Here is a 24400-nt window from a genome sequence, read left to right as displayed (position 1 = left end):
CGAAAAACAAATTGGAAAACGACAAAAAAAAATGGCAAAAAATAAATACAAATTAATAATCAAATATTTGACTTCTACTTTGTGCGCGTGCGATGAGCCGCGCGGAAGCCAAATCGTAGAGCCCACGGCGACATTTCGAAAGGCTTTTCAAGATCAAGGCCCAGCTAGCAACAACAACAACAACAGCAGCAGCAGCAACACTTGACAAATTGATATATGAAGCAAGCCCCAAAGACATCAGAGCCGTCATCGAAATGATGCGTAAAAGGTGCGCCAAGTGTTTGCATAAATTTTGAAATACGCGGCATTTGCTTTTGAGTGCCAGGCACTCAACAATCACATCAACAACAACAATAACTAATGCCAGAGATAGAGCTATTAAAATTATAATGATCGCAGTACAGTTTTAGCTGAACAACAATAACAATGACTAAAAGCAGAACAGAGCAAACTAAAATATTGCTTTAAATTCAAAGTAAATAAATAAAATCGTCTCGCCATTATAAATATTTATAGACAAAAGTGGTCATTGTTTAAAGATGTTCTGAGTTGTGGCAATTGTTATTGTACTTGTTATTGCTATAACTCTGCACAGTGACTCATTTTCGCATACTATGCTTTATATAAGGGGGATTTTTTATTAAAGATTTTCTCTTTATTAAATTTTAGTTAAGTTGTAATCGCCATTTTGAACAGTGTATTTTTCGACTTGGCCACAATGTTGCACATCGTTTCTACTACTAACTGAGTTATGATTTGAGATGTGTATCAGTGTGCGAGAAAGAAAGAGAGAGAGAGAGACTCAGATTAAGTCGATCAGCTGAGAGCGCGAGAGCTTAAGCTTTGACCCAAGTTTCGATGCTCTCCAATTGTAAGCTTGCTCTCTTGCTGGCACTCTCTCTCTATCTCTCTCTCTCTCTCTCGCTCTTTTAGTGTCGTGAGTGTATTGAATGTGTATATTTAATATTGGGGAGTGGCAGCCGCCCATTTTGCCAATCGGAACGTATATAAGCCGGCACAACAGCTGCCTAAACATTCGTTGCTATTCACATTTACGTCTGGTCTCATCTCGTCTGGTTTGTCTCCGACGCAACATCGGAGTCTGAATTGGACCACAGGGGAACGAAACAGTTTGTCAGCACCGTGGTGTGAAGTTATCGTTGGTGATTATTATAATATATAGCAAAGGTAAGACGCGTTCAAGGATATTCAGTGTAATTTCTGTGTGGACTATCGAAGGACTTAAAGTCCAAGTGACATTCAGTGTGATTTAAGCTTGACGATAATATCAATATCATATCAAAAGTGATCTGTGCTGCTCCTTTCTTCAAGGATGTGACAACAATATTGGATTTTATATGGATTCTTAAATAAAAACAAAAGCAATGAATCTAAAACGTGATATAAATTCGTTAGTGTGCTCTTGCAAGTTCGTTGCCTAAGTCTTTTGTTTGTTATTCCAATATTCTCATAGAACTCAAGTCTTGATTCGTGAATCAAGTTCGTAGTTCAATTTTTTTTGTGGCCAACCAATAAAATCATAAGCAAGACCAGTTCGTTGCCCCAACTAAAGTTCTTTTAGGAATGCTGACTTTACAGTTAAAGTTCGTTGACTTAACCTATTGTTTCACAAAAATCGAAACTTTTCTTAATCTTTTAATCTTCCTCTTCTGCTTTTTTAAACCCTCTACAAACTGCTGGAATGTACAACCAAAAAAAAGCACTTCAACTTTGCGCAACTTGCAACATAAAACTTCCAACACACTTAAAATTTCGTCCATAAATTATTAAAAAAAAAAAGCAAACGAAATCTAGTCGAGTGCACGACTACGTGATACTCAGCTTCCATTGGAATGCAGTTTCTTAAATAAATTTTTTGTTTGTTATTCGATTGTAATGAAACTTTCAGTTTAGATGAAGAGTATTTTAAAATAAAAGCACATTAAATATCAAGGTTACATCCACACTATGTATTATCATCCTAAATTTTATTAAAAATTAACTATATACTATACATATCAAGTTTGACATTGCTGAATCTATCAATGACTTGAGTCTTTTATGGGTACTAATCCCGAATAGATACACTTTATAGGCTTTCAATCTGTTACCTACAACTACACAAAACTATTATACTTTTGGGTATAAAAAGCCATGAAAACAAAAGAAATAAAATGTATGTCGACCTGGTATGCATAAATATGACACAAAAGGGCGCATACAATTATGAATAGATATATATGTTGATACATGGCTGGCTATAATGAAATGCATCATCAGTTTGTCGACTGATTGATATTGATTAACATTCATGAGCCGACGAAACAACAAATAACTATAAACGGCAAACAAAAAGCGCCGATGGACAAATTACAAAACGCAACTTTAAATAACAAATAATAACATTTACACACACAAATATGCATGCAAGTTTCCCAACTGCCTTCAAGGGGGCAAACAGGCGTGAGCTTATTTGAACTTTTCACTTTAAAGCTCAAAGCGTCGAGTTTGGACTTTGTCGAAAATCGAATTAATAATCGATAGCGCAACTTTGAAATCAAATCAAATTTTCATTATGCATGAAACTGTTTTCAATTTCCAAATGCTGATAAGCTTTGGACAGCTTCGGGCAACGCTTGAACCATTAACCGATCCATTAATGATTTATGTTGCCAAATCCAATTCCATAGCTGTCTGTCTGTCTGTCTGTCTCTATCTTTGTGTCTGTGGGGGCAACTCATAAATACGTTGGCGATAAAGATCACCACAGCAATGAAATCAAATTAACATGCGAAATTTCAAATTTATTTTCCTTTTTTTTGTTTGTTGAACTGAACCAACCAGACATTGAGCTTTGATTGATGGCATTGCATTAGCATCGAGACTCGATACTTGTATTCATAAGGAAGAAGCGGCGGGTGCTTTAATCGATATGCTAAAGACGTGGAAGGTTCTAGCCAGCCAAAGCGAAAAAGTCAATAAAACCAGTTAAGGTCAGCTTGGCCAGTTCGGATTCGCTTGGCTTGGCCAAGTCTGCTATGGTGTGGTGTAATCAACATGTTTGCAGCAGATGCTAAATGAATTTTTATTTATGAATAATGTGACGATGCCCGATTCCGTTGCCCGATGTTGGCGTTCATGCTGATGCTGATGCTGATCACGTTGCCGACGCTAAGCTACAATAAAAATGAAGTTTCAAGTGTCGTCGTTGTTGTTGTGGTCGATATTGTTGTTGCTGCTGCTGTCGTCACTGAGGCAGTGTGTCAGTGGCCGCTGCTGTGACTTGAAACGCCTCGGGCAACCGGTTGCTTGACAGCAAAGCATCCTTGACATAAAAACCACGCGCACCAAGTTACATCTTCGATAAATATACACGCACACACACACACATATATTACCAATTTTACGCACTGTGTATGAATTACTTAACTAGAATGAGCAATTTATATTCCATTTTTTATTAATCAAAAAAGTTGTTCAAGCTAAATGTTGATTTTGAAACATTGGCTCCTATGTCAGCTATAGTATATGATTTGGTAGTCCAATTATAACCAATTTCAGTCAGGTTGATTTTTGACCGTCTTCCTGATCAAGAAGATATAATACACGTACGTTACATACATATGTATGCCTGCAAAAAAAATAAACATAAAAAATAAAATTAAATTAAAATATTTTTTTTGCCAAAATTTCAATCTAATAATTTCACTTTCTTTTTTCATTTTTGTATTACAGATGAAAGTCACTTTGGCATTAGCGACTTTCTGCCTGGTGGCGGCCTGTGCCGATGCACAAAAGGGCAGAACCACAACAACCACAGCGACCAAGCCGGGCCGCTTCCTCTCCCTGCCCGTGCCCGCCAAGTGCGCCAGCCGTAAGTATTCCCCACCCCAATTTAACCATAAATAAGTTGATATGTAAATACTTGAATACCTTAAGCGGATGAGACAACGGTTGTACCTGTGGTTGGCAACCGTGTGACTAAAAGTAAAAGTAAGAAACGATAGGAGAATATCAAATAGGAATAGTGGTGCGCATCCAACGGTTTGCCAAGTTTGCACTTGAAATCATTTGGCAATGCGACGTGTGGGTGTTAAAACAACCACAACACAATACATAAAACTTTGATATATTTAATTGCGATACACTCGTGTTACATTGCCTAAGTGCAGATCGGGGGCGGCTGAAGGTCGCTGACGTGATCGCTGCGTTTGTTGTGTTGTCTTTTTTTTGCATTTTGTCACCCACGCACTTTCTTTGCTTTGCATTCATTCTTTAACTGTCTAATCAGGCAACCCTCCTGCGTTGCCACCTAGTTAAGGCTTGCATGCATTCTTAACCGTTAGTTTCACCGTTGACAGGATTTGACCGTTAAAAATAGCTAGCTTAAAAAAGGTTATATGAAGAAAAGAGTAAAATTAAAACATCAAAAAAAAAGTAAATAATTAAATGCACTCAAATCACTACGAAAAACATGTATTCTTGGTACTTTTCTATAATTTAAACAACTTTAACCTCCTAAAAACTGTTAAAATAGCGTTGCCACTTTTATTGCACTTTTAACCAATTATAAAACACACAGCAACTGCAAGTCATCGTTTGCAACAAAATGCTACAAGCGATTGCGAAAATGCAGCACCTATGTACAAATTTAAACAATAGCGTCATCGCTGCATATCCGGTATACTAATGAACACATTGCAGCTATAACTAATTAGGCATACACGCACATACATACATATTAGCAGAGTACATCCCGTTTGAATAGAAAATGCAAGTTATTTATTTTTTTTGGACAACGACTTTAACTTCGCAACGTGACGGCACACAAAGTTGCATAGCCAGTTTCTGTGGCTTAGATCTTTCATCTTTTAGACATTTCCAGTTATACAAGCACAACTTTTAGTTAAATAAACTAATTATCTATTCAAACTTAATTACCCGCTATTGACGCGACTCGTTGTTTAATAACAACTCTAAGGCATGCAATCTGTGTTCGCTTGCTTATTAATTTCTATTTAAAAAAAATACTGATTTTCTAAAGCTAAGATTAAGATTCTGCTTAAGCAGCTTATTAAGATATTTATCTGCAGTTATTTTTTGTTTTTTTTATGTAGCTAGTTTGGGAAGTTGCTAGCAAATGATGCAATTGCTTGGGTTTATTTTGATTTTATTTTGCAGTCAGGAAAACTTAACGAAAGAAAGTGAGGTTAATGCGCGTTAATGTGACGCCCAGTTTTATTGCCTTGATCCGCAAAGTGAGGAAATTGCAGTAGACAAGAGACGACAGACGTCGCGACGTCGGCGGATGGCAGAAAGACAGCAGGCAGCATCGGCAAAAATAATAATAATGTGCAAACAATGGCAAATAAGGTCATTATGTTAGACTTAAGCTGATTTGACATGCTGTGCGACGGTGGGATGGTGGGAAGGGGAGCAGGAACGAATGAACAGGCAAAAGCAATTGCAAAAGTGACTGAGAAACTGACATGGCAGCTTTATAGCCGCTTTAAGCGCGCCTAATGACGCGTGCCGCTCGCCGCTTGCAGTGGCAACAAGAGGCGTGGCACAGGCGGGCGTGTTAAGAAAAAATCAAAAAACCAAAACAAAAACGAAGGCACACAACACTCGGCCGCGGCCGCGGCACAAGTAGCTAATCAAATGGACGCTGTTGCACTGCAGTAGCCGCGACGGTGGCAAGCAGCAACAGTGTTGCCATTTTAGCTTTTAAGTAGCTAGATTTAGCAATTGCAAGAGCTACAAAATTTGAACATGAATTCGAACTATTTAAAAAATAAATAGACTACTGTTTTGAACTGCCAGATAACTTCAATGTACTTAAGAAAATCAATTGTATGTTTGTATATTTTTGATCTTTTACTTGATGCATTATTTAAAGTTGGAAAATTTAAAAATTTTTGAAAAACGTATAAACTTCCCGAAAACAACTCAATCGATTTCCCTCGAAATGTTAATATTGTCAGTGTTTGACTGTTAAATTATTATATTTGTTGAAAAATTAAATTTTTCACAACTCATAGCTTTGCCAAACTTAACGGGTTTCATGTGGAATGTTCAGTTTTTTAAGTGCAATATTTTAATGAAATAAATATTCAACAGATTGAATAGTTAAATCCTAATCCAAATGCTAATCGACATTTTGGACAAAAGATACAAAAATATAATTGCCGAATTCAAAATTTTTTGACCGAATTAGCTATTTTAGCTCTTGAAATTCTAGCAGCACTAAGCGGCCGACAGCAACTCGTATAGCCAACGATGTGAAACAAGTTTCGTTTGTTTGCCGAAGAGTAGGAGTGAGTGTGGGTGTGGGGGGGACACATAAGTATCTTGGCTTGACGTTTGTGTAGCCGGGGGAATTCCATTGTTGGCTTTACAAATTTTTTGTTTGGCAAATGGAAAACCTTTTGACACACAGACAAAGGAAAGCAGCAGACGATACGGCATAGGCATCGAGAGGAGCCAAACAGCAGCAAGCTGCATAAATTGTTGCACAGATTGCGCAACAAATAGTGGGGGAAGTTGTGTAAGCATCCGTGTCATGTTTTGCCAATCATGAGGCACACACACACACACAAGTCATTCATCGCATTGAACTCGAGAGTTGGCACACCTATTACTAAATACACATATGTATCTATCCAATTCACTAACTGAACTTTTGCATCTTTGGACATTTTGCAGGCCCAAAGGAGTTCTCCTATCGCGGCAAAAACATGTTCCTAAGCACCCACGTGCCGGCTCTTGCCAACAGGAAGGTCGACTGGTTGGATGGTCGTAATCTGTGCCGCGAATACTGCATGGATCTGGTCGCCTTGGAGACCCAAGAGAAGAACAATCTGATCTTCCGTGTGATCCAGCAAAATGATGTGCCCTACATCTGGACAGCTGGTCGCATTTGCGATTTCGCTGGCTGTGAGAACCGTCCCGATCTGGAGCCCAAGCATGTTTATGGTTGGTTCTGGTCCGCAACCCGCGAGAAGATCCAGGCCACCAACCGCATTCCACAGGGTTGGGGCTACAATCCCTGGTCGCAGACCGGTCACAAGAAGCGCCCACAGCCCGACAACGCCGAGTACGACATCAACCAGACCAAGGAACAGTGTCTGTCGGTGCTGAACAATGTCTACAACGATGGCATCGCATGGCACGATGTTGCCTGCTATCACGAGAAGCCCGTCATCTGCGAGGATAATGAGGAGCTGCTCCGCTATGTGGCGGCCACAAATCCCGGCATTCGTCTATAAGTTTCAGAAGATGTAATGCTTCGTATTGTTTGTGTAATTTTAAAACTACTTTATTATAATACTCCCTAAATGAGTTTTTGTATAATTTTGTTTAATGTGTACGACGAATGCAAGACAAATAGACTTTAGAATTTATATAATTCCCCCGATCTTACCACCTATACACCACCACTAGGCATACTCCAGAAAATGCCGAATTCCAAAATTTAAAAAATTCTATTCTTTCTAAACTGCCACGAAACTTTACACGTTGTAAACTTTTCGACTACAAAACACACACGAATCGTATTTATATAAACAAATCTAAAATTGTTAAGTACTAGTATTCACTGGAATTTCGCCCTGCTCTTGAAATCTCTTCAGCACAATTCTATTGCCGCCCAAAACAAAGAGATTTAATAAAATGTAAAAATCCATAAAAAAAAATTATTTAAATTTTAAACAACTTATTTTATTTTATGATGATAACGATCTCGCGACCGATTTTTATCGCGCTTATAACTACGTTCATGGCTTGATCTGGATCTACTACGAGTGTGATTTGATCTGGAGTCCCGACTAGAATGGGATCTGTGTTCCTCATCTTGCTTAGATCTCGATCTAGAGTCTCTGCAGCGATGTGAGCTTGTGCTCCTCGGTTCAGAACTGTTCACTTCTGGCTCGGGACTCTCTGACCAACGCCAGTTGCGTGATTCCTCCCCAATGTCGTTCCAGCTGCAGGCGAGGATATGGATAATGTATTTTAAACCAGAAGTTAGCCAAGATTCTTTGCACTTACCTAGGCGTCTGAGATCTAGGTGTGTTACTGTGGAATCGGGCCGTACTTGGCGTGGAGTAAGTCTCCAAGTTGCCATTAAACAGATTATTTGGATTGCGAAACAAGTGGAGGTAGCCACAGCTGTAACCCTTAGGACATTTGCGTGTTAAGGACAAACCTTGAAAAAGCAACAAGTTTTGGTAATAGATACAAATGCTTAAAAATTAGATGTATGGTATAAATCAATTGATATAAGTTTCTGTAAATGTTGTTGTTTTGCAAAGGATACAGCTCTCGATCTGCGGTTCACGTACCGCAAATAGCACCGCGCCATCCGTTTAAATTGGAGAACTCCACATTCAGTCGCTTAGAGGCATAATATCGACCCTGCAGATTAATAAAGGCTTTCAGGGCAAAGCTAAAATTAATCACAAGGTTAGAATAGTTGAAAGCATTTGCGACGTTTATCCACACACACCGTTCCTGCGCGTACTCCACAAAAACGTGACCACGGAGATGGGGCAACGTATTGCGTACCGCACGAAAATTGATAATTTTGCCAAATTTCTCCAGTTCGCCGACCACATCCTTAAAGAACTCATCATAGTCGGCCCGCAAATCTCGATCAGTCAGCTGCAAGTGCTCGTCGCCATTGGCATACTCTGTGCTCGTATCTTTACCCTGCAGAAGCGGATGTGTGAAGAAGTGACGAATAAGTATGATTTTAGCTAGCATAGGACGCTTATGATTGAAGGTGCAAGCATGACCGTAGCGGCAGCAATTGGTGCGTGTGAAGAACTCGCATAGACGCTCTTCGGGATGGGTGTCAACCACACGACGCAGCTCACTTGGCGGTGTTCGATTTCCTGTGTCTTCCATGTATTCGTGCATCCGTTGCATCATTGCCTCGAATTCGGCTGCAGCCTCCTCAGCCAGTCTTTCCTTGTGCTCCCGCCGTAAACGCTGCTCCTGCTGCAATGCCTCCAACTCTTTGGCCTGCTGTGCTCGTAGTCGCTCCACTTCAGCCTCTTGCTGCCGAAGTTTAGCCCTGTCCAGCTGGAACTGACGTTGTGCCAATGCCTCTCGACGCAGCCACTCCTCCTCCCCATCCTGTTGAACCCGCTCGGCTGCCAGTCGCTGAAATTCCTCTAGTTCCTCTTGCTGTTTTACCCATGCTTGATACTCAGGATCTGTCTCCTTGATGCCCTGCTCAAGTGCCTCCTCTTTATCCCTCTCTCGTGCATATTTCTGTCGTCTGCGTTTTCTTTGTTGTTTTTTTAGCAGCTTCCGCCAAACTCTGTTATTGAAAAAGGTATTCTCAGTTTATAAATCAATATGCCCAGAATTATTTTTATTATTGCAATTCAGAAATGGAAATAAATAATACAATCTTACCTTTTGCCAGGTGTTAACATGATGTTTACGTCGGTCGCGTCGCGTCTGTTATGTTTCTTCGCCGAAGGTTGCCCATCCAGTAAAAAATTTCTGATCTGGCTCGATTTTATTTACCTAAAAAGCAGGTACATTTCAGTTATTAGGAAATTTTCTTTCTATTTAAAAACAATTTTTATTTTTCAGCTAGATTTTTTTTAATTTTTGCAGATTTTTTGTTAGAATTTTCTCGATTTTTTAAATTTCTGACGCTTAATAATTCCACGTAACTTAACATAAATGTTAAGCTGTTAACATAATTACCTACTTTTATTATATTCAGTTAGCGACCTTCGACTATATGTCAAAACGTAGTATTTTTGGTATTTTAGCGCGTTTTTATATAACATTTCTGGATATTGTTGCATTTATCGTACACGGTCACACTGTCAGTTTCATGTTTTGGTCTATTTTTTATGTAAATACTAGAAGAATTACCAAATAAAATACACATAAATTGGACAATTTGGCGCTATTTATTCAAAACAAAAACACTTGATTAAAAATACAACTTAGTTGTGACAAAACCTGTAACCCGCAACAATGGAAACCCCAATGGTAAGTCAACCAAAGAGACTATCTGTTGGCAAAGTACGCAGGCTGTACCACCAAAAATATCGTGAAGATTGGGAAAAATTCCCATCGTTTGCATCTTGGTTATGCCGAAGTGCAGACGGCTGTTCGGCGCACTGCAAAGTATGCGATGCCAATGTTTTGGCACGACTGGCATCCATTAAGCAGCATCACAACACAGCCAAGCACCAGAAGGCAATCAAGAATTACCCATTTGGACAAAAGGTAAGCGAACTGCAACAACAAATGCCAGTGCCAACAGTTAAATATATTTCGATTAGGACACAGTGATCAAATCGGAGCCTTTTTCAAGGGGCGGTGCAAAAGCGCAAAAGGTTGTTAGAAATGGAAAACCAAAACCAAAAATAATAAAGCGTATCAAGGCGGAAAAGGTGGATCAAATTTTGGAACCAATGGACCCCGACACTTGCTCTAACGATTCCCTACTGGAAGACTTATTAGGCAGTGACGATATGGAGCCACAGTACTTGCACGAGATGAACGATGAAGAAGCTGAGACGGATGATAGGCATGAACCGTATCAGGAGTGTAAATATGATGATTATCACGATGACAATACAACGGAAGAGAACATCATTAATGAATTCGATCTATTTGGCAAGAGTGTTTCACTTCAACTAAATCACATGGAGGTAATTGTAATGATTGTTTTCAACATGAGTATTTTTCAAGCATACATTTCATTTCAGCTTGAGGATGCGTTGCTTTGCCAGGAGCGCCTGCAAGTAGTATTGACAGAATTTCGACTTAAAATTCTGAAACGTAAAGCTAAACGCAATTTTTAATTTGTATTCTACCATAAGTCTATTATCAAATTGTATGTTGGCATAATTAATAGTGTGAAATAAATTTATTTATTCCGCTTCAATTTCATCGATAAAGGCGCGACACTTTTTCTTTAACACTTTGATGGCTTCCAGGAATATCACCTCGGGTTTAAGAGCGCCTACAGATTCCACATTGAATATATAGTGATCTCGTACACGGGCCATAGTGACAGCATCGGCTAGATGCGGATAACGATAAACATTCCGGCTGCAACTGTCGTAGCGAGCATCTTTGACATACGCGCAATCGTTCTCATCAATACCAATGACTCCTGGGGAGAAACAGCTCTGCAGCAGATAAGCATCCTTGCCAGACACTTCTCTGTTTAGGATAATTTGGGGTAGCAGACGATAGTAAGCGGTTGCTACAGGTGAGAACTTGGCATGGTCCTTGCCAATGCCCTTAACAGCTGTGAGGCGTAGATCTAGTTCGTGACCTGGTCGCAATTGAGCAATTAGTATGTCATCATGTATGCAACCCACGCTGCTCTCGCTGTAGATTTGTCCTTGCTTTCCCTTTGGCAGCCACTTCAGATGGCCCGAATACACCTTGTGGTTCTTGTATATGTCATCAAAGTTGGACTGATCCTTGCTGGCATCCTTGCGACGCGTGCATTTCACTTTTAGTTCAAACTCGAGCGTGTCTTGTTCGGTGCCCTGCTCTGTGCTTTCTTCTGTGCGATAGGCAAAGAGCCGGGGATCGGCTTTCAACGGCAGCAGTCCCATGCGATGGGCCAGCACCTCATCCTGTATGATCGAGGTGTTGTTGTAGATGTACACCTTTTCAATGGCCATGCTTGGCACCTCGCTCAACATCAAGCGTCGAAAGGCATTTGCTATCGCTGGATAAACGCCTATTAGATCGAATTCTAATCCGTGCTCCTCATCATTCCTACAAACAAAATATTTTTAGTGAACTTAATGGCACTACACTGAAGCAATCTCACCTGACAATGACCACTTGCAGCTTGCTCTTAAAAGCACCCATATTAAAGACTTCATCGGCCAGCCCATAATCCTGTGGATCCTGCTTGACCCTGTATTCCTCCAGGTAAAGCAACGGCTGATTTTTACTACCAGACATTGTGATATATGTTTAGCTAAGCAAATTATAATAATTTAATCAAAACTAAATTCTTCCAATTCGATGCCGCACGTGGTTGTTGTCAAAACAAATGGAAATGCGCCCAGTACCGGGTACCAGTGACTTGGTCACTGTGACTGACAATACGCGTACTCACAGTTGTAGCACAAATCTTTTACGAAAAACTATACAAATCAATATGAAGGATAGTGCTAAAGCGCTTTTTAATTAATTTATATTAATAAATAATATATTTAAATAGTTTTTACAGCATTAGATAAATTAACAGACCAAAGTCACAAAATCACTGCAACAACAATGATTCGATCAAGTTGGCAGCATCGCATGCAGCCAGAACAGCCGTTTTTTGAGAAATAAATAACTGTTTCTGGATGAAAAGCCTTCGAAAAATAACTGAAATTGCGATGATAAATAGCTAAAATATTAATTAGAACGCCTTTAAATGTGGATGAATGTAAATTTCAAAATGAAATAACTTTGAAATAGATTAATAGTTTGATGAAAATTTAAAATTCGAAAATAGTTTAATTTAAGGAAAACAATTTTATGAAGGTTTGAAGTTCATCTCGTCACCCACAGATTAAATTAGATCAAGTTGACAGATCGGGAAATTTTGTAGGGTGACAGCCTTTGCACCGGGTGGCAATCTTTCTCACCAGTGCTGGCAAGTTTTTAGGGGACACAACAGCTGTTTCTGTCTGGAAAGCATCTTTGCACAGTTTTCCACAGTTTTATTAAAAATATTAAAAGCAAAACTTAGCTAAATATAAATTTAAAATATTCAGATTTCCAGGTAATAGCAATTTTGAAATTTTTCTAGCAAACGCATTCTGAAAATATCCAGATCTAGCTATAAAATAGCTAAGTTGGCAACAGTGCAACACTGTCAACTAGCTTAGTTGACCGGCGAAATTTATCCTCCAGCAGCAACTTTTACGTAAAAGTTTTTTAAAAGAAGTCTTAATATGTCGCGTGCATTACAACGTTTGTTTTTGGGCAACTGCAGGCGTTGGACGCAATCAAGCAGCCGAACTCATTTGCAATCACAGACATTTGCACAAAAGCTGCAACATCAACGTAACTTGGCAGCAGCAGCAGGAAAAGATCCCACAAAAGGAAAGGGACCAATATCATGGAAGAGTTTGGCTGTAATTGGCGTTATGGGCGCTGGAGGACTGGGATTTATGATGTATGTGAAGAGTGAGAAAGATGAGGCTCTTTTAAAAGAACGCAAGCGTCAGTTGGGCAAGGCAGCCATTGGCGGACGCTGGGATTTAGTGGATGCTGAAGGTCAGATCCGAAAGTCTGAAGAGTTTTTGGGAAAATGGCTCCTCATATATTTTGGCTTTACTCATTGTCCCGACATTTGTCCAGACGAATTGGAAAAGATGGCATTAGTTGTCGACGAAGTTGGTGCGTATAAATAGAATCAATAAATGAGAAACCATTTAATATGAATCACCTTGTAGAAAAATCACCACAGACGCCAGCTGTTCAGCCTATATTTATAACCGTCGATCCGGAGCGCGACTCAAAGGAGGTGGTGGGAAAATACGTTAAGGAGTTCTCGCCAAAACTGCTTGGACTGACGGGCACCGTGGACCAGATTCGTAAAGTGTGCAAAGCATTTCGAGTATACTTCAGCGCTGGACCGCGCGATGAGGACAATGATTATATAGTCGATCACACAATTATCATGTATCTAGTGAATCCCGATGGTGAATTTGTTGACTATTACGGTCAAAGTCGAGACAAGGATCAGTGTGTGGCTTCAATTTTGGTCAACATTGCAAAGTGGAATTCGTTGAACAAAAAGGGCTGGTTTTCTTAAGATTCTTCTTCTGGTTATTTCTTAGAACTAGCCTACTTTATCCGTATTGTTAGTTTTTTTTTTCATTCAAAATGTCATTTTTAAAATAAATACATTTTTAGATTGTTGAAAATTTGATTTTTCTCAAGAAAGCTCCGAGTTATTACTTATTACTAACTATAGATTTCATTTGGTTAAATTTGAAGCTAGAATTTTGAAAATTATTGCAGAATAATTATAATAATTTGTAAAATTTTTGATATTTTTTTAAATCCAATTTATTTAACGATCTTCATAGACTCATTAAAATCAACACCTTTATTTTAAATAATTTTGAATCATATTAAAATTGTCCGCCGCTCATTTTCAGATATGTTCCGGTCATACTGAATGAACTATTCATCGCTAGCTGATCAGCTCATTAATTGAACTAAATGAACAATGAAACCTAAATTCAAATTATATTTCGTATCAAGTTGGCAGAGCTCTTTTTGTAAATAACAGCCCCGCTTGTTTTATTTCGCTCGCTCTTTTTGACGTTTGTGCTGGCGTGGATGTTGCAGAAATTGTTTTGTTTTCTCGCAATAAATATATAATTAACTACAAAATGGTGTGTGTAAAAATCAAAATCGTTCGGATTGGCTTTTAAAACATGTGCTGTTGATTGTGTTTATTCTGTGCATTGTTTCGACAGCAGAGGCCACTCTTGTGATTCAGTCAACAACATAACCTAAAAAGGCGCCGCAGTGAAATACCTGCTGAATTTTTGCATTAAATTGAGAATAACAATATTCGTATTTTCAGCGTCCGTTGATGCTACAAGGCCACGAGCGTTCCATAACGCAAATCAAGTACAATCGCGAGGGTGACCTGCTCTTCTCCAGCTCCAAGGATCAGAAGCCCAATGTTTGGTACTCGCTGAACGGAGAACGTCTGGGAACCTATGATGGACATCAGGGAGCCGTTTGGTGCTTGGATGTGGACTGGGAGAGCAGAAAGCTGATCACTGGCGCCGGTGACATGACCACCAAGCTCTGGGATGTGGAGTACGGCAGTGTGATTGCCTCCATTCCCACCAAATCCTCAGTGCGTACGAGCACCTTCAGTTTCTCTGGCAACCAGGCAGCTTACTCCACCGACAAGGCTATGGGTCAGAACTGTGAGCTGTTCATCATTGATGTGCGTAATGCGGATTCAACCCTTTCGGAACAAGAGCCCACTCTGCGCATACCCATGGTTGAGTCCAAGATCACGTCGATGCAGTGGGGACCTCTGGATGAGACAATCATTACTGGCAAGTTGACATCACAAATTGGGTAAATGCCCAATCTAATTATACTACCATAATTATAGGTCATGACAATGGCAACATTGCCATTTGGGATATTCGCAAGGGTCAAAAGGTTGTTGATTCTGGCACGGATCACACTGCTGGCATCAATGACTTGCAACTGAGCAGTGATGGAACCATGTTTGTGACTGCCTCGAAGGACACCACAGCTAAACTGTTTGATTCCGAGTCTCTGATGTGCCTGAAGACTTACAAAACGGAAAGACCTGTGAACTCGGCAGCCATCAGTCCCATATTGGATCATGTGGTGCTTGGCGGCGGTCAGGATGCTATGGAGGTGACCACAACGTCAACCAAGGCTGGCAAATTTGATTCCCGCTTCTTCCATTTGATCTACGAGGAAGAGTTCGCGCGTCTCAAGGGTCACTTTGGCCCCATCAACAGTTTGGCCTTCCATCCGGATGGCAAGAGTTACGCCTCCGGTGGTGAAGATGGTTTCGTGCGTGTCCAGACATTTGATAGTACATACTTTGAAAACATTTTCGAGTAGTTGCGTTTGCTCGATTAGTTTGTAGTTTCACAAATGTTCATGTGCATAGAAAATTTTCAAATATACGCGAGAACGAGACGAATAATATATGTTTATTAATTTAAATTTGAAAAGCATATAATAATTAAGAGGCATTCGAGTAATTGCATGTTGCGGTAACTTCATCGGTCTAGAAAAACGAACGTTTCTTTTGCTGCAAGACGACAGGTTGTCCCTGCATCGCCGCCAATTGTGCCGGAGTTGGCAAACATCCGGGAGGCGGTGGTGGTATGAGTACAGCTCCCGACGATGTGGTACGCAACTCGGCCCGCGAATCCACGTTCAACACACGCGACGCAGCTGCCCCCGATGAGGTGCTGGGTCCAACTAAACCATAGCCAGCACCTTGATGCAAAGCAGGCAACTGCTGATGATGCGTCATCCCGTAATACTGATTTCGAGGAATGTGCATTTGCATCCCAGGCCCATCTGGAAGCTGTCCATAATTGGGTCGTTGCTGTTGGCTCTGCTCATATGATGGAGGCGGAGCTCGCTGCGCAAAAAAATGTAAATGATAAGAGCAAAGCTCAAAGCTTCAAGTTATACGAACCATGGAGGCATTGTTGTCATATTGAAATGTGTAAGGTGGCACGCTAGCGCCCTCGACGCTTTTCTCTATACAAAGAGGCTTGTAGATGTTTCAGTAATTCTTGTGCAAAGATATTTCTTACCTGCATTTGGCCTGGACATTTCTTTGTTTTTACTTCAATAAAATTTGTAGAATAATAGATAGTTATGCGAAAGACGTTGCCACCTTTCAGATAAAGGTTACAGTTAATTTGACAGTCTGCCAATTTTGAAAGTGGATCTAGATCATTTTACATTTTAGCCTCTTTATCGAAAAACGATCAACTTGGGTCTTTTCTACATTTTTAAAACTTTTGCAGAATTTTTGTAAGAAATTTGTCAAATTTCTTATTTTTGATTTCGAATGAAATTTAAACCTTCTTTCACCGAGGGGTGATGTACTATTATTTATTACGAAATTCAAAGGTCTGGCAGCGTTCAAATTAAATTACTGCCAGATGGCAACGTGAGTGAGTCAAACTTGAAGCAAAATACGGGATCAGCTGTTTGTCAAACGAGAAGGAAGACAAGAGCGCACCGTTGTTAGCCTGGCCGAAACAAAAATTTATAAAAAGAAAACAATTTGAAAAGAGACAGTTAATAAATTAATTCGTAGAAAAACGTTTGTCAACATACTGGTTGCATCATAGAGAATGGCCCACGCTACTCCGCAGGTTAGTAATACATTTGTTTTCAACAGTCCGCGTTTTTTGTGACGCAATAGCTTTTGCTTTTTGGCTAAAATGTATCTCGTTCACAGGGCGTAAAGCTTCTAAACGGCTTTAAGCGGCCCAGCCGCTTCGAAAAGGGTCTTGGAGCGCAACTGCCCGATGCCTATAAGAAGTTTTGGCGCGAATGGAAACTGACGAAGCCAGCAGCGGTCCACTACATACCCAAGGAGAGCGAGTGGGAACGGGACGAGGTGACGCATGCCATCAAACCAGTTCAAAATATACCATTGCCGCTAATTGATACACCTGAATCGCATCAAGGCATTTGGGGTGGCGAGGCAGTCATTAAGGGATTCCAGAAGCGACAACAGACAAAACGTCGTGTACCGCATTTTTGGGTGCCAACGTTGAAACGCTCGGTGGTGCACAGTCAAGTGCTGAATGAGTACATGTCCGTGGTGGTGACGGAGCGCACGCTTGAGCAAATCCACGAGTGCCGTGGCTTTGATCACTATCTGCTTAAGAACTTGGCATGTGATTTGCGTTCAGCATTGGCTTTGAAACTGAAGCGTGAGGTGCTCAAAGCCCTACAACAAGGATGCCCCGCATTGGCAGCGGAACCGCAGCATCAGGGGCAAGTGCTTAAGGAATACAGCCCCTATCTGGAATCATACACAACTGAAGAGATTGACTGGTATGGCCACACCTATCTTGAAGCCATTCGCAAGCTGCAGAATCAACTTCGTGCCGCAGAACAGGTGTTGCCGCACAAAGTGGAGTTTCGCAGTAAATTGATCAATCAGTTGCGTGAGGCTGGCATTGCCGAAGCGGGCAAAATTGAGACGAAGGATGCACAGCCAAGTGCCGAGCACAAAGACTCGGATATTGAGGCATTGACTAAACTGTAAGTATCAGTTGACATCACCACAAATTGTTAGATCCCATTCACAGTGTATTTTTTTTTGCTTTCAGTGAATCCTCGCCATCATCGTCTAGTTGGTTGTCCAAAATCAATCCATTTGGCAAAAAGGAAACGTAGAGTCCGACGCTTTGGGTCAGCTGCTACTGGTTATATGTTGAACTAAAAAGAATAAAGCAAATGGATGTCTCTCCAGATTACCCAAATTAACGTTAAACTTGTATCTTTTTGATTTATTTTAGTAATGATTTATTGCATGTGTATACTCGTTACATTTGGTAAAAACTACAAATAACATTTAAGGAAACAGCACACACAGACAGACAGACATCCACAGTAAAGTAGAAAAAGGAATGATTGCAAATCCCGTCTCAGTTACACACTTAAACACTATATATCTATATGCATATTGTATAAATAAAACTCTGCACGTTATGCTAGAGCTTTGTGCCAAATAATTTCACGTCGAGTTGCATCTATGCAACTATGCAATGGGATTCTTTTTCATCAGCTCAATGTCGGCGTTCATCATGTCACTGACCAGCTCAAGGAAACTAACTTTTGGCGTCCAGTTCAGGTCGCGCTTTGCCTTGGAGGCATCGCCTTGCAGCAGATCCACTTCGGTCGGCCGGAAATACTTTGGATTAATGCGCACGCGCACAATATCGGTGTTGCGTTCCACGCCCACCTCTTCCACACCCTTGCCACTCCAGGTGATCTCACGACCGATGTGCTTAAAGGCGGCTTCCACAAATTCCCGTACACTATGCGTCTCTCCGGTGGCAATCACATAATCCGCTGGCTCCTCACGCTGCAGCATCATCCACATGGCCTCCACATAGTCACTGGCATGGCCCCAGTCACGTTTTGAATCCAAATTGCCCAGCTCAAAGTACTCCATCTGATTGAGCAGGATCTTTGCAACGGATCGCGTTATCTTACGGGTTACAAAATTCTCGCCACGTCGGGGACTTTCATGATTGAAGAGTATGCCATTGCAGGCAAACATGTCGTATGCCTCCCGATAATTGATGACTATCCAGAAGCCGTACATCTTCGCACAAGCTGTAAATATATTCAAATTGGATATAAATATGTTGGCAATGGTTCCTCTGAATTCTCACCATAAGGCGAACGTGGATAAAATGGTGTCTGTTCGTTCTGTGGCGTCTCCACAACCTTGCCGTACAATTCTGACGTTGAAGCCTGATAGAATTTCACAGATTTCTCCATGCCACAGGTACGAATTGCGTCCAGGATGCGCAGTGTGCCAACGGCATCAACCTCAGCTGTATATTCACTTAGATCAAAGGAGACCTTGACATGCGACTGAGCCGCTAAATTGTAGATCTCTGTGGGCTTGACCATGTTGATGATCTTAACCAGGCTGCTGCTGTCAGTCATGTCGCCATAATGCAACTTCATGCGTCCGCCTTTGTGCGCCTTCGGATCGGCATATAAATGCTCAATGCGTGTAGTATTGAAGGTGCTGGCTCGTCTTATAATCCCATGCACCTCATAGTCCTTCTTTAGCAGAAACTCTGCCAGGTACGAACCATCCTAAAAAGCAACGTAAACAATTGTAAATAACACGTAAGCGTAAGCGGGCACAGCATCGAACGGCCTGATTCGGCAAATAGGCGGCAATTAATCATCCATGACTAAGTCAAAAGATTAGGATCATACACATTTTCACCCACCTGTCCCGTTATGCCGGTTATCAGCGCCACCTTATTACGAGTTTTATTAACATCGCCTTCGCCGCCGCCTCCGGCTGCAGTTCCATTTAAATCCTTGCTGTTATGATTGTTGGCTAGGCGCGCTTGTTTGCTTCCAGTAGCCTCATTGTTTGTGGACATGTTAGTTGCTTGAACTTAGCGTATTTCCTCTGTTTCTCTTTTTATCGGCGTGTAGCGTTTTTTATGCCAACGTATTACAAACAGTTTTCTTTATCTGTAGCGGGAAAAGTTGCCACCCGCATGAAAACTATGTTATTTACAAGGTAATGCAAAGAACTTGGTGTTTCAGCAACATACAGAGCTACGTCACAAATTCGCTCTCTGGAATGGTTCAATGGTACTACCTCTTAACTTTTATGAACCATGTAAGTGTGACCACTTGTGAAAAGCGTTCACATTGACGACACAGCCACTGCTGCCAACTTACCATTTTTTTGGGTAATAAAAATCGAGCCGGACTGTAAATATTTACTGGATGGGCAACCCTCGGTTACATCAATTCTCAAACAGACCGAAAACAAAAACAAAGCTTGAAATGGACGAAGTATGCCGCTTTTGCACAAAGAGCTGCACCTCACTGGAAAGTATATTTGCTGACCGCGAGCGGGCAGATAATGAGCCACTCCTGATTGTTGGAACATTGCTGGAACATTGTACCAACTGTGAAATCAGGGAATCGGACTCACTGCCTCAAAACATATGTGGACTCTGCAAGACGGCGGCCCAGAATGCGTTTATATTCAAACTCAGATGCGAGAAAAGCCAAAAATATTTTAGGGAACTGCTGAACGAATGTCAACAGAAGATAAACATCAATGAGCTCGCCTCAGGCCTCATAGAAAGTACTTCAGGCATAAAACGAGAGCAGGATGACACTGTGGACAAAAATAACTTTGAGTGTACTGGGGGAAACTCAACAGAAGAAACAAATGGAAAGGAGAATGAAGATTACTTCGAGGGCAGTGAAGCAAGCTCAACAACAGAAGAAACAAATATAACCATGGAAGATTCCTATGAAGGCAGTGAAGGAAACTTCAAAGATAAAATATGTGAAACAAAGCCTAGCCGTCGATCAAAATCGGAATTTAAGTGTTCCGACTGCCCGAAAATCTTTACCAAAGAGTTTCTTTTAATCCGACATATAAATCGAGGCCATGTAGAACCTATACTTCATGTCTGTCCTACCTGCAACAAAAACTTTGCAAAGGTTACAGTTCTAAAAGAGCACATGCAACGACATTTTGACGAACGACCCTTCGAGTGTGAGGAGTGTCCGAAGGCGTTTAAAACCAGAGTTGATTTACAAAATCACACAGTGACTCATTCTGACGATCGTCCCTACAAATGTGAGCACTGCCCGAAGACGCTTAAAAGCAAAGACGATTTAAGGACGCACAGATTGATTCATTCTGATGAACAGCCCTTTAAGTGTGAGCACTGCCCGAAAGTGTTTAATACCAAATTCAAATTTAAGTCGCATACAAGGATTCATTCTGACGACCGCCCTTACAAATGTGAGCACTGCCCGAAGAAGTTTAAAACGAATTACGAGTTAAAGCAGCATTCGGTGTTTCGTTCCGACGAACGCCCCTACAGTTGTGAGAAGTCCCACAGGCATTTAAAACCAGAGTCGAATTAAAGAGGCACAGAGTGTTTCATTCTGGCGAACGCCCATACGAATGCGACCACTGCCCGAAGGCGTTTAAAACCAAAGCTCATTTTAAGTCGCACATACTAATTCATTTTAACGATCGCCCCTCAAAAATTTAGGACAATAAAACTGATTAAAAAAATGAAAATAAACAGTAGATTTAATCTAGAAGATTATATAAAAATTCAAAATCTTTGACATCATCTAAAAAATTTGCTTTTAATCGGATTACCTATACCGAACCATTTGGCCAACAATCGAGAATTTAAGTTAGGGAAGTCCACAAAATTTGTCGCAATATGAAAATTAACTGAAGTCCGCGAACCAAGCCTGCCAGCCCGTTTTTTGATGCGACATGACTATTGAAACAAGCTGGCAGCATTTCCGGATGCGTTGGAAAAAAAAACTGGCAGCACTAACTAAAATACACAAAACCAAGACGGACTAATTTGTTTAATTAAAATTATTGTTTTTAAAAAGCAGAATACAAAATGATGGTAAGTAACAAACAAGTAGTAAATTGGCTTAAAAGCACTTGTTAAACTGCAACTAACTGCAACCAGATTACTACCTAGTTAAGAAAGCTAGGCGTACACAAAGAGCTGCTTATCAGTTAAATGGGCGTAATTAGAATAAATGATAATTTTTATTGCATTGCTTGCAAACAGGACGGCACGGATGAGTCAAACATATTAAATAGTCCCTTGGCCAACAATGGCGGTACAATGGAAATATCATCACCCAATCCATTGGCGCCGACAACAACAAACGGCAGCGGGACGGCAACTTCACCGGATAGCTCTTCATCGGCTCCAGCGACACCTGCTGTGCTGGGCGAGAATGCATTGCATGTTGAGATCTCGGATGCATTGAGCGAGAAGGAAAAAGTCAAGTTCACTGTGCATACGCGCACAACGTTGCCTGGATTTGCAAAGAAGGATAACAACGTGGTACGTCAGCATGAAGAGTTTGTTTGGCTGCACGATCGCATTGAAGAGAACGAAGACTATGCGGGCTACATTGTAAGTGCACAGTTAATACTTTGACATGGTTAAAGATAAAGAAGCACATCAATTTATGGTAGATTCCGCCCTGTCCGCCACGACCGGACTTTGATGCATCGCGTGAAAAACTTCAGCGCCTGGGAGAGGGCGAGGGTAACATGACCAAAGAGGAGTTTAAGAAAATGAAATCTGAATTGGAAGCGTAAGTAAAATACATTTCTTTACACGCTTCACATAAAAATCAATTTTCTTATAGTGAGTATCTTGCCACGTTCAAAAAAACGGTTGCCATGCACGAGGTGTTCTTGCGACGTCTGGCCAGTCATCCGGTATTTCGCGTGGATAATCATTTGAAGGTGTTTTTGGAATACGATCAGGATCTGTGTGCCAAGCCGCGCAAGAAGATGGCCATCTTTGGGGGATTCGTCAAATCGCTGGGAAAGACCACAGATGAAATACTTTTGAGCGCAACAGTTCGCGATGTCAATGATTTCTTTGAGAATGAATTGCAGTTCCTTACCGAGTACCATGGACATTTGCGTGAGGCAGCTTCTCGTACTGAGAAAATGACACAGCGTCACAAGGATGTGGGCGATTCACATCAAAATATATCGAATGCCTTAACACAGCTTTCCACAACCGAAAAGGGTAATGTTGAGACCTTTGTAGCCAAGGCTGCAGAGGTATTCGAGCGCATAAAGGTAAGTTAATCGGTTGCATATATATTAATAATTTGATGTTATACAAGTATGTAATGTTTTTTAACAGAATCTGGAAACACGTGTTGCCAGCGATCAGGATCTGAAGTTGGGCGATACCCTACGCTATTATCAGCGTGATAGTGATGCAGCCAAGGCGCTGTTGATTCGCCGTCTACGCTGTCTGGCGGCATATGAGACGGCCAATCGGAATTTGGAGAAGGCTCGGTCTAAGAATAAAGATGTACATGCGGTAAAGATTATTCGAGAGTGGCAGCAATTAACATTTCAATTTTCAATTCCCTTACGCTCACGGTGCTTGGCAGCAATTCTGATATAATGTCTTCGCAGACAATACTTTAATAACTGTTTTAAGCCATTAATTATTAATCTCAATCTGTCCGCTTATTTCTTTTACAGAATTTACTTAAAGAAGTAAGTTATCGTCTGCTAGGATATCAAATCTTCGGCTTGCCGAAAACCTTTATTACCTTTTATTAATACCAACCCAATGAGTAACAAATGTGATGGTTTAACAAATGATGTATTTAAATTTAGTTTTTGTTTAAATTTTGCATTCAAATTCAACGAATTCATCACTTCACACTGCTCTTTCTCTCGCATTTCTCTTACTTCGTGTCCCTGTGCGTGTGGTTGTTGTGTCTTCCGCTGCAGCCTTTGGAGGTGCAAGAGGTATTTGGCATTTATCGTTAACATCAATTGGTCACATTAGTGTCTCGTAATTCTAATCCAAAATCTAGACACAAATCAAATACTAGTAGTTATATACGCGTTGCAATTGCCGCATGTTATTGTGCACATCACTTTTATATTTAAATAATTTTTAGCATGCCTTTTGCTATGTACCAACTTTATCAGAATCATCTGCTAATATATATTTCGTTTTTCTATGCAGGCTGAAACTGCCCAAGCGGAAGCTTGTGAGAAGTTTGAATCGATGTCCGCCTGCGGCAAGGAGGAGCTTATTGGCTTTCGTAATCGACGTGTGGCTGCTTTCAAAAAGAGGTTCATGTTTTACGTTCATGTTCTAAATTATATACTAATTAAATTGCACACTTACAGTCTCGTTGAGTTATCGGAACTGGAGATCAAGCATGCGAAAAACCAATACGACTATTTGCGTCAATCCCTGTTGGCCCTTAAGGAAATTGCCTAAGTATAGGATGACTTTGGATTATCGCCTGCACCTTGTTTACACACCATTTTAGCCAAACCCCCTTGGAGTAAATCAATTGGTTATTGCTAAGCAAAACAGTTTTATTATCATTACTATCTACATATATATGTATAACACTAAGAGCTATCGCATTGTATTTATATATGCATGCAGATTACCGAATATGATTTTGTTTGTGAAACAGATCGCTTTTATATATTGTATAACGAGCATTCCTTTATCAACTTTACTAATGTACAAGTATTGAATTCTAAATATATTAAACTATATACAACAACCAG

The 24400-nt window shown here is 40.6% G+C and overlaps 10 protein-coding genes across 14 annotated transcripts; 6 read left to right on the top strand and 4 right to left on the bottom strand.

The window, feature by feature from the left end:
• The first annotated feature begins 1040 nt into the window (after window positions 1-1040).
• Window positions 1041-7694, top strand: LOC117779913. Its single transcript, XM_034616259.1, has 3 exons — window positions 1041-1188; window positions 3736-3874; window positions 6706-7694. The coding sequence occupies exons 2-3, from the start codon at window positions 3736-3738 to the stop codon at window positions 7266-7268; spliced, it is 702 nt and encodes a 233-aa protein (XP_034472150.1). The 5' UTR covers window positions 1041-1188; the 3' UTR covers window positions 7269-7694.
• Window positions 7695-7697: 3 nt separating this feature from the next.
• LOC117779912 (U2 small nuclear ribonucleoprotein auxiliary factor 35 kDa subunit-related protein 2) lies at window positions 7698-9487 on the bottom strand. Of its 3 annotated transcripts, XM_034616256.1 has the most exons (5): window positions 9421-9487; window positions 8504-9322; window positions 8340-8443; window positions 8047-8203; window positions 7698-7982 (listed from the first exon to the last, which is right to left on the bottom strand). In XM_034616256.1, exons 1-5 carry the CDS (start codon window positions 9438-9440, stop codon window positions 7715-7717), a joined length of 1368 nt encoding a protein of 455 aa, XP_034472147.1. In that variant the 5' UTR covers window positions 9441-9487; the 3' UTR covers window positions 7698-7714. The 3 variants fall into 3 exon arrangements, with proteins under 3 accessions (XP_034472147.1, XP_034472148.1, XP_034472149.1); XM_034616257.1 differs by lacking the exon at window positions 7698-7982 and having other exon boundaries at window positions 8047-8174; window positions 8315-8443; XM_034616258.1 differs by lacking the exon at window positions 7698-7982 and having other exon boundaries at window positions 8047-8166; window positions 8315-8443.
• Window positions 9488-9831: 344 nt separating this feature from the next.
• Window positions 9832-10923, top strand: LOC117781541. Of its 2 annotated transcripts, none has more exons than XM_034618312.1 (3): window positions 9832-10254; window positions 10332-10682; window positions 10740-10923. In XM_034618312.1, the coding sequence occupies exons 1-3, from the start codon at window positions 10000-10002 to the stop codon at window positions 10833-10835; spliced, it is 702 nt and encodes a 233-aa protein (XP_034474203.1). In that variant the 5' UTR covers window positions 9832-9999; the 3' UTR covers window positions 10836-10923. The 2 variants fall into 2 exon arrangements, with proteins under 2 accessions (XP_034474203.1, XP_034474202.1); XM_034618311.1 differs by having other exon boundaries at window positions 9834-10254; window positions 10311-10682.
• Window positions 10873-12056, bottom strand: LOC117781540 (DNA-directed RNA polymerases I and III subunit RPAC1). The gene is made up of 2 exons (XM_034618309.1): window positions 11825-12056; window positions 10873-11769 (listed from the first exon to the last, which is right to left on the bottom strand). The coding sequence occupies exons 1-2, from the start codon at window positions 11959-11961 to the stop codon at window positions 10905-10907; spliced, it is 1002 nt and encodes a 333-aa protein (XP_034474200.1). The 5' UTR covers window positions 11962-12056; the 3' UTR covers window positions 10873-10904.
• An 801-nt stretch (window positions 12057-12857) lies between these two features.
• On the top strand, window positions 12858-13835 carry LOC117780181 (protein SCO1 homolog, mitochondrial). Its single transcript, XM_034616606.1, has 2 exons — window positions 12858-13395; window positions 13452-13835. Exons 1-2 carry the CDS (start codon window positions 12948-12950, stop codon window positions 13811-13813), a joined length of 810 nt encoding a protein of 269 aa, XP_034472497.1. The 5' UTR covers window positions 12858-12947; the 3' UTR covers window positions 13814-13835.
• Window positions 13836-14265: 430 nt separating this feature from the next.
• Window positions 14266-15715, top strand: LOC117780155 (eukaryotic translation initiation factor 3 subunit I). The gene is made up of 3 exons (XM_034616577.1): window positions 14266-14402; window positions 14597-15086; window positions 15146-15715. The coding sequence occupies exons 1-3, from the start codon at window positions 14400-14402 to the stop codon at window positions 15631-15633; spliced, it is 981 nt and encodes a 326-aa protein (XP_034472468.1). The 5' UTR covers window positions 14266-14399; the 3' UTR covers window positions 15634-15715.
• On the bottom strand, window positions 15706-16455 carry LOC117780156 (DAZ-associated protein 2). Its single transcript, XM_034616579.1, has 3 exons — window positions 16344-16455; window positions 16223-16287; window positions 15706-16165 (listed from the first exon to the last, which is right to left on the bottom strand). Exons 1-3 carry the CDS (start codon window positions 16360-16362, stop codon window positions 15803-15805), a joined length of 447 nt encoding a protein of 148 aa, XP_034472470.1. The 5' UTR covers window positions 16363-16455; the 3' UTR covers window positions 15706-15802.
• Window positions 16456-16693: 238 nt separating this feature from the next.
• LOC117780149 (39S ribosomal protein L28, mitochondrial) lies at window positions 16694-18046 on the top strand. Its single transcript, XM_034616572.1, has 3 exons — window positions 16694-16913; window positions 17000-17814; window positions 17883-18046. The coding sequence occupies exons 1-3, from the start codon at window positions 16893-16895 to the stop codon at window positions 17947-17949; spliced, it is 903 nt and encodes a 300-aa protein (XP_034472463.1). The 5' UTR covers window positions 16694-16892; the 3' UTR covers window positions 17950-18046.
• Window positions 18047-18054: 8 nt separating this feature from the next.
• LOC117780148 (GDP-mannose 4,6 dehydratase) lies at window positions 18055-19881 on the bottom strand. Its single transcript, XM_034616571.1, has 3 exons — window positions 19530-19881; window positions 18954-19389; window positions 18055-18894 (listed from the first exon to the last, which is right to left on the bottom strand). The coding sequence occupies exons 1-3, from the start codon at window positions 19686-19688 to the stop codon at window positions 18314-18316; spliced, it is 1176 nt and encodes a 391-aa protein (XP_034472462.1). The 5' UTR covers window positions 19689-19881; the 3' UTR covers window positions 18055-18313.
• A 1723-nt stretch (window positions 19882-21604) lies between these two features.
• Window positions 21605-24396, top strand: LOC117780390 (sorting nexin-32). Of its 2 annotated transcripts, XM_034616901.1 has the most exons (8): window positions 21605-21716; window positions 21888-22241; window positions 22304-22425; window positions 22480-22924; window positions 22992-23174; window positions 23597-23614; window positions 23838-23947; window positions 24005-24396. In XM_034616901.1, exons 1-8 carry the CDS (start codon window positions 21711-21713, stop codon window positions 24096-24098), a joined length of 1332 nt encoding a protein of 443 aa, XP_034472792.1. In that variant the 5' UTR covers window positions 21605-21710; the 3' UTR covers window positions 24099-24396. The 2 variants fall into 2 exon arrangements, with proteins under 2 accessions (XP_034472792.1, XP_034472793.1); XM_034616902.1 differs by lacking the exon at window positions 23597-23614.
• The last annotated feature ends 4 nt before the right edge of the window (window positions 24397-24400 follow it).

This window comes from Drosophila innubila (genome assembly GCF_004354385.1).
Source record: "Drosophila innubila isolate TH190305 chromosome 2L unlocalized genomic scaffold, UK_Dinn_1.0 4_B_2L, whole genome shotgun sequence".
Lineage (NCBI taxonomy): Eukaryota > Metazoa > Arthropoda > Insecta > Diptera > Drosophilidae > Drosophila > Drosophila innubila.
The sequence above is the reverse complement of the archived record's forward strand: the minus strand, read 5'-3'. Positions and strand labels throughout refer to the sequence as shown.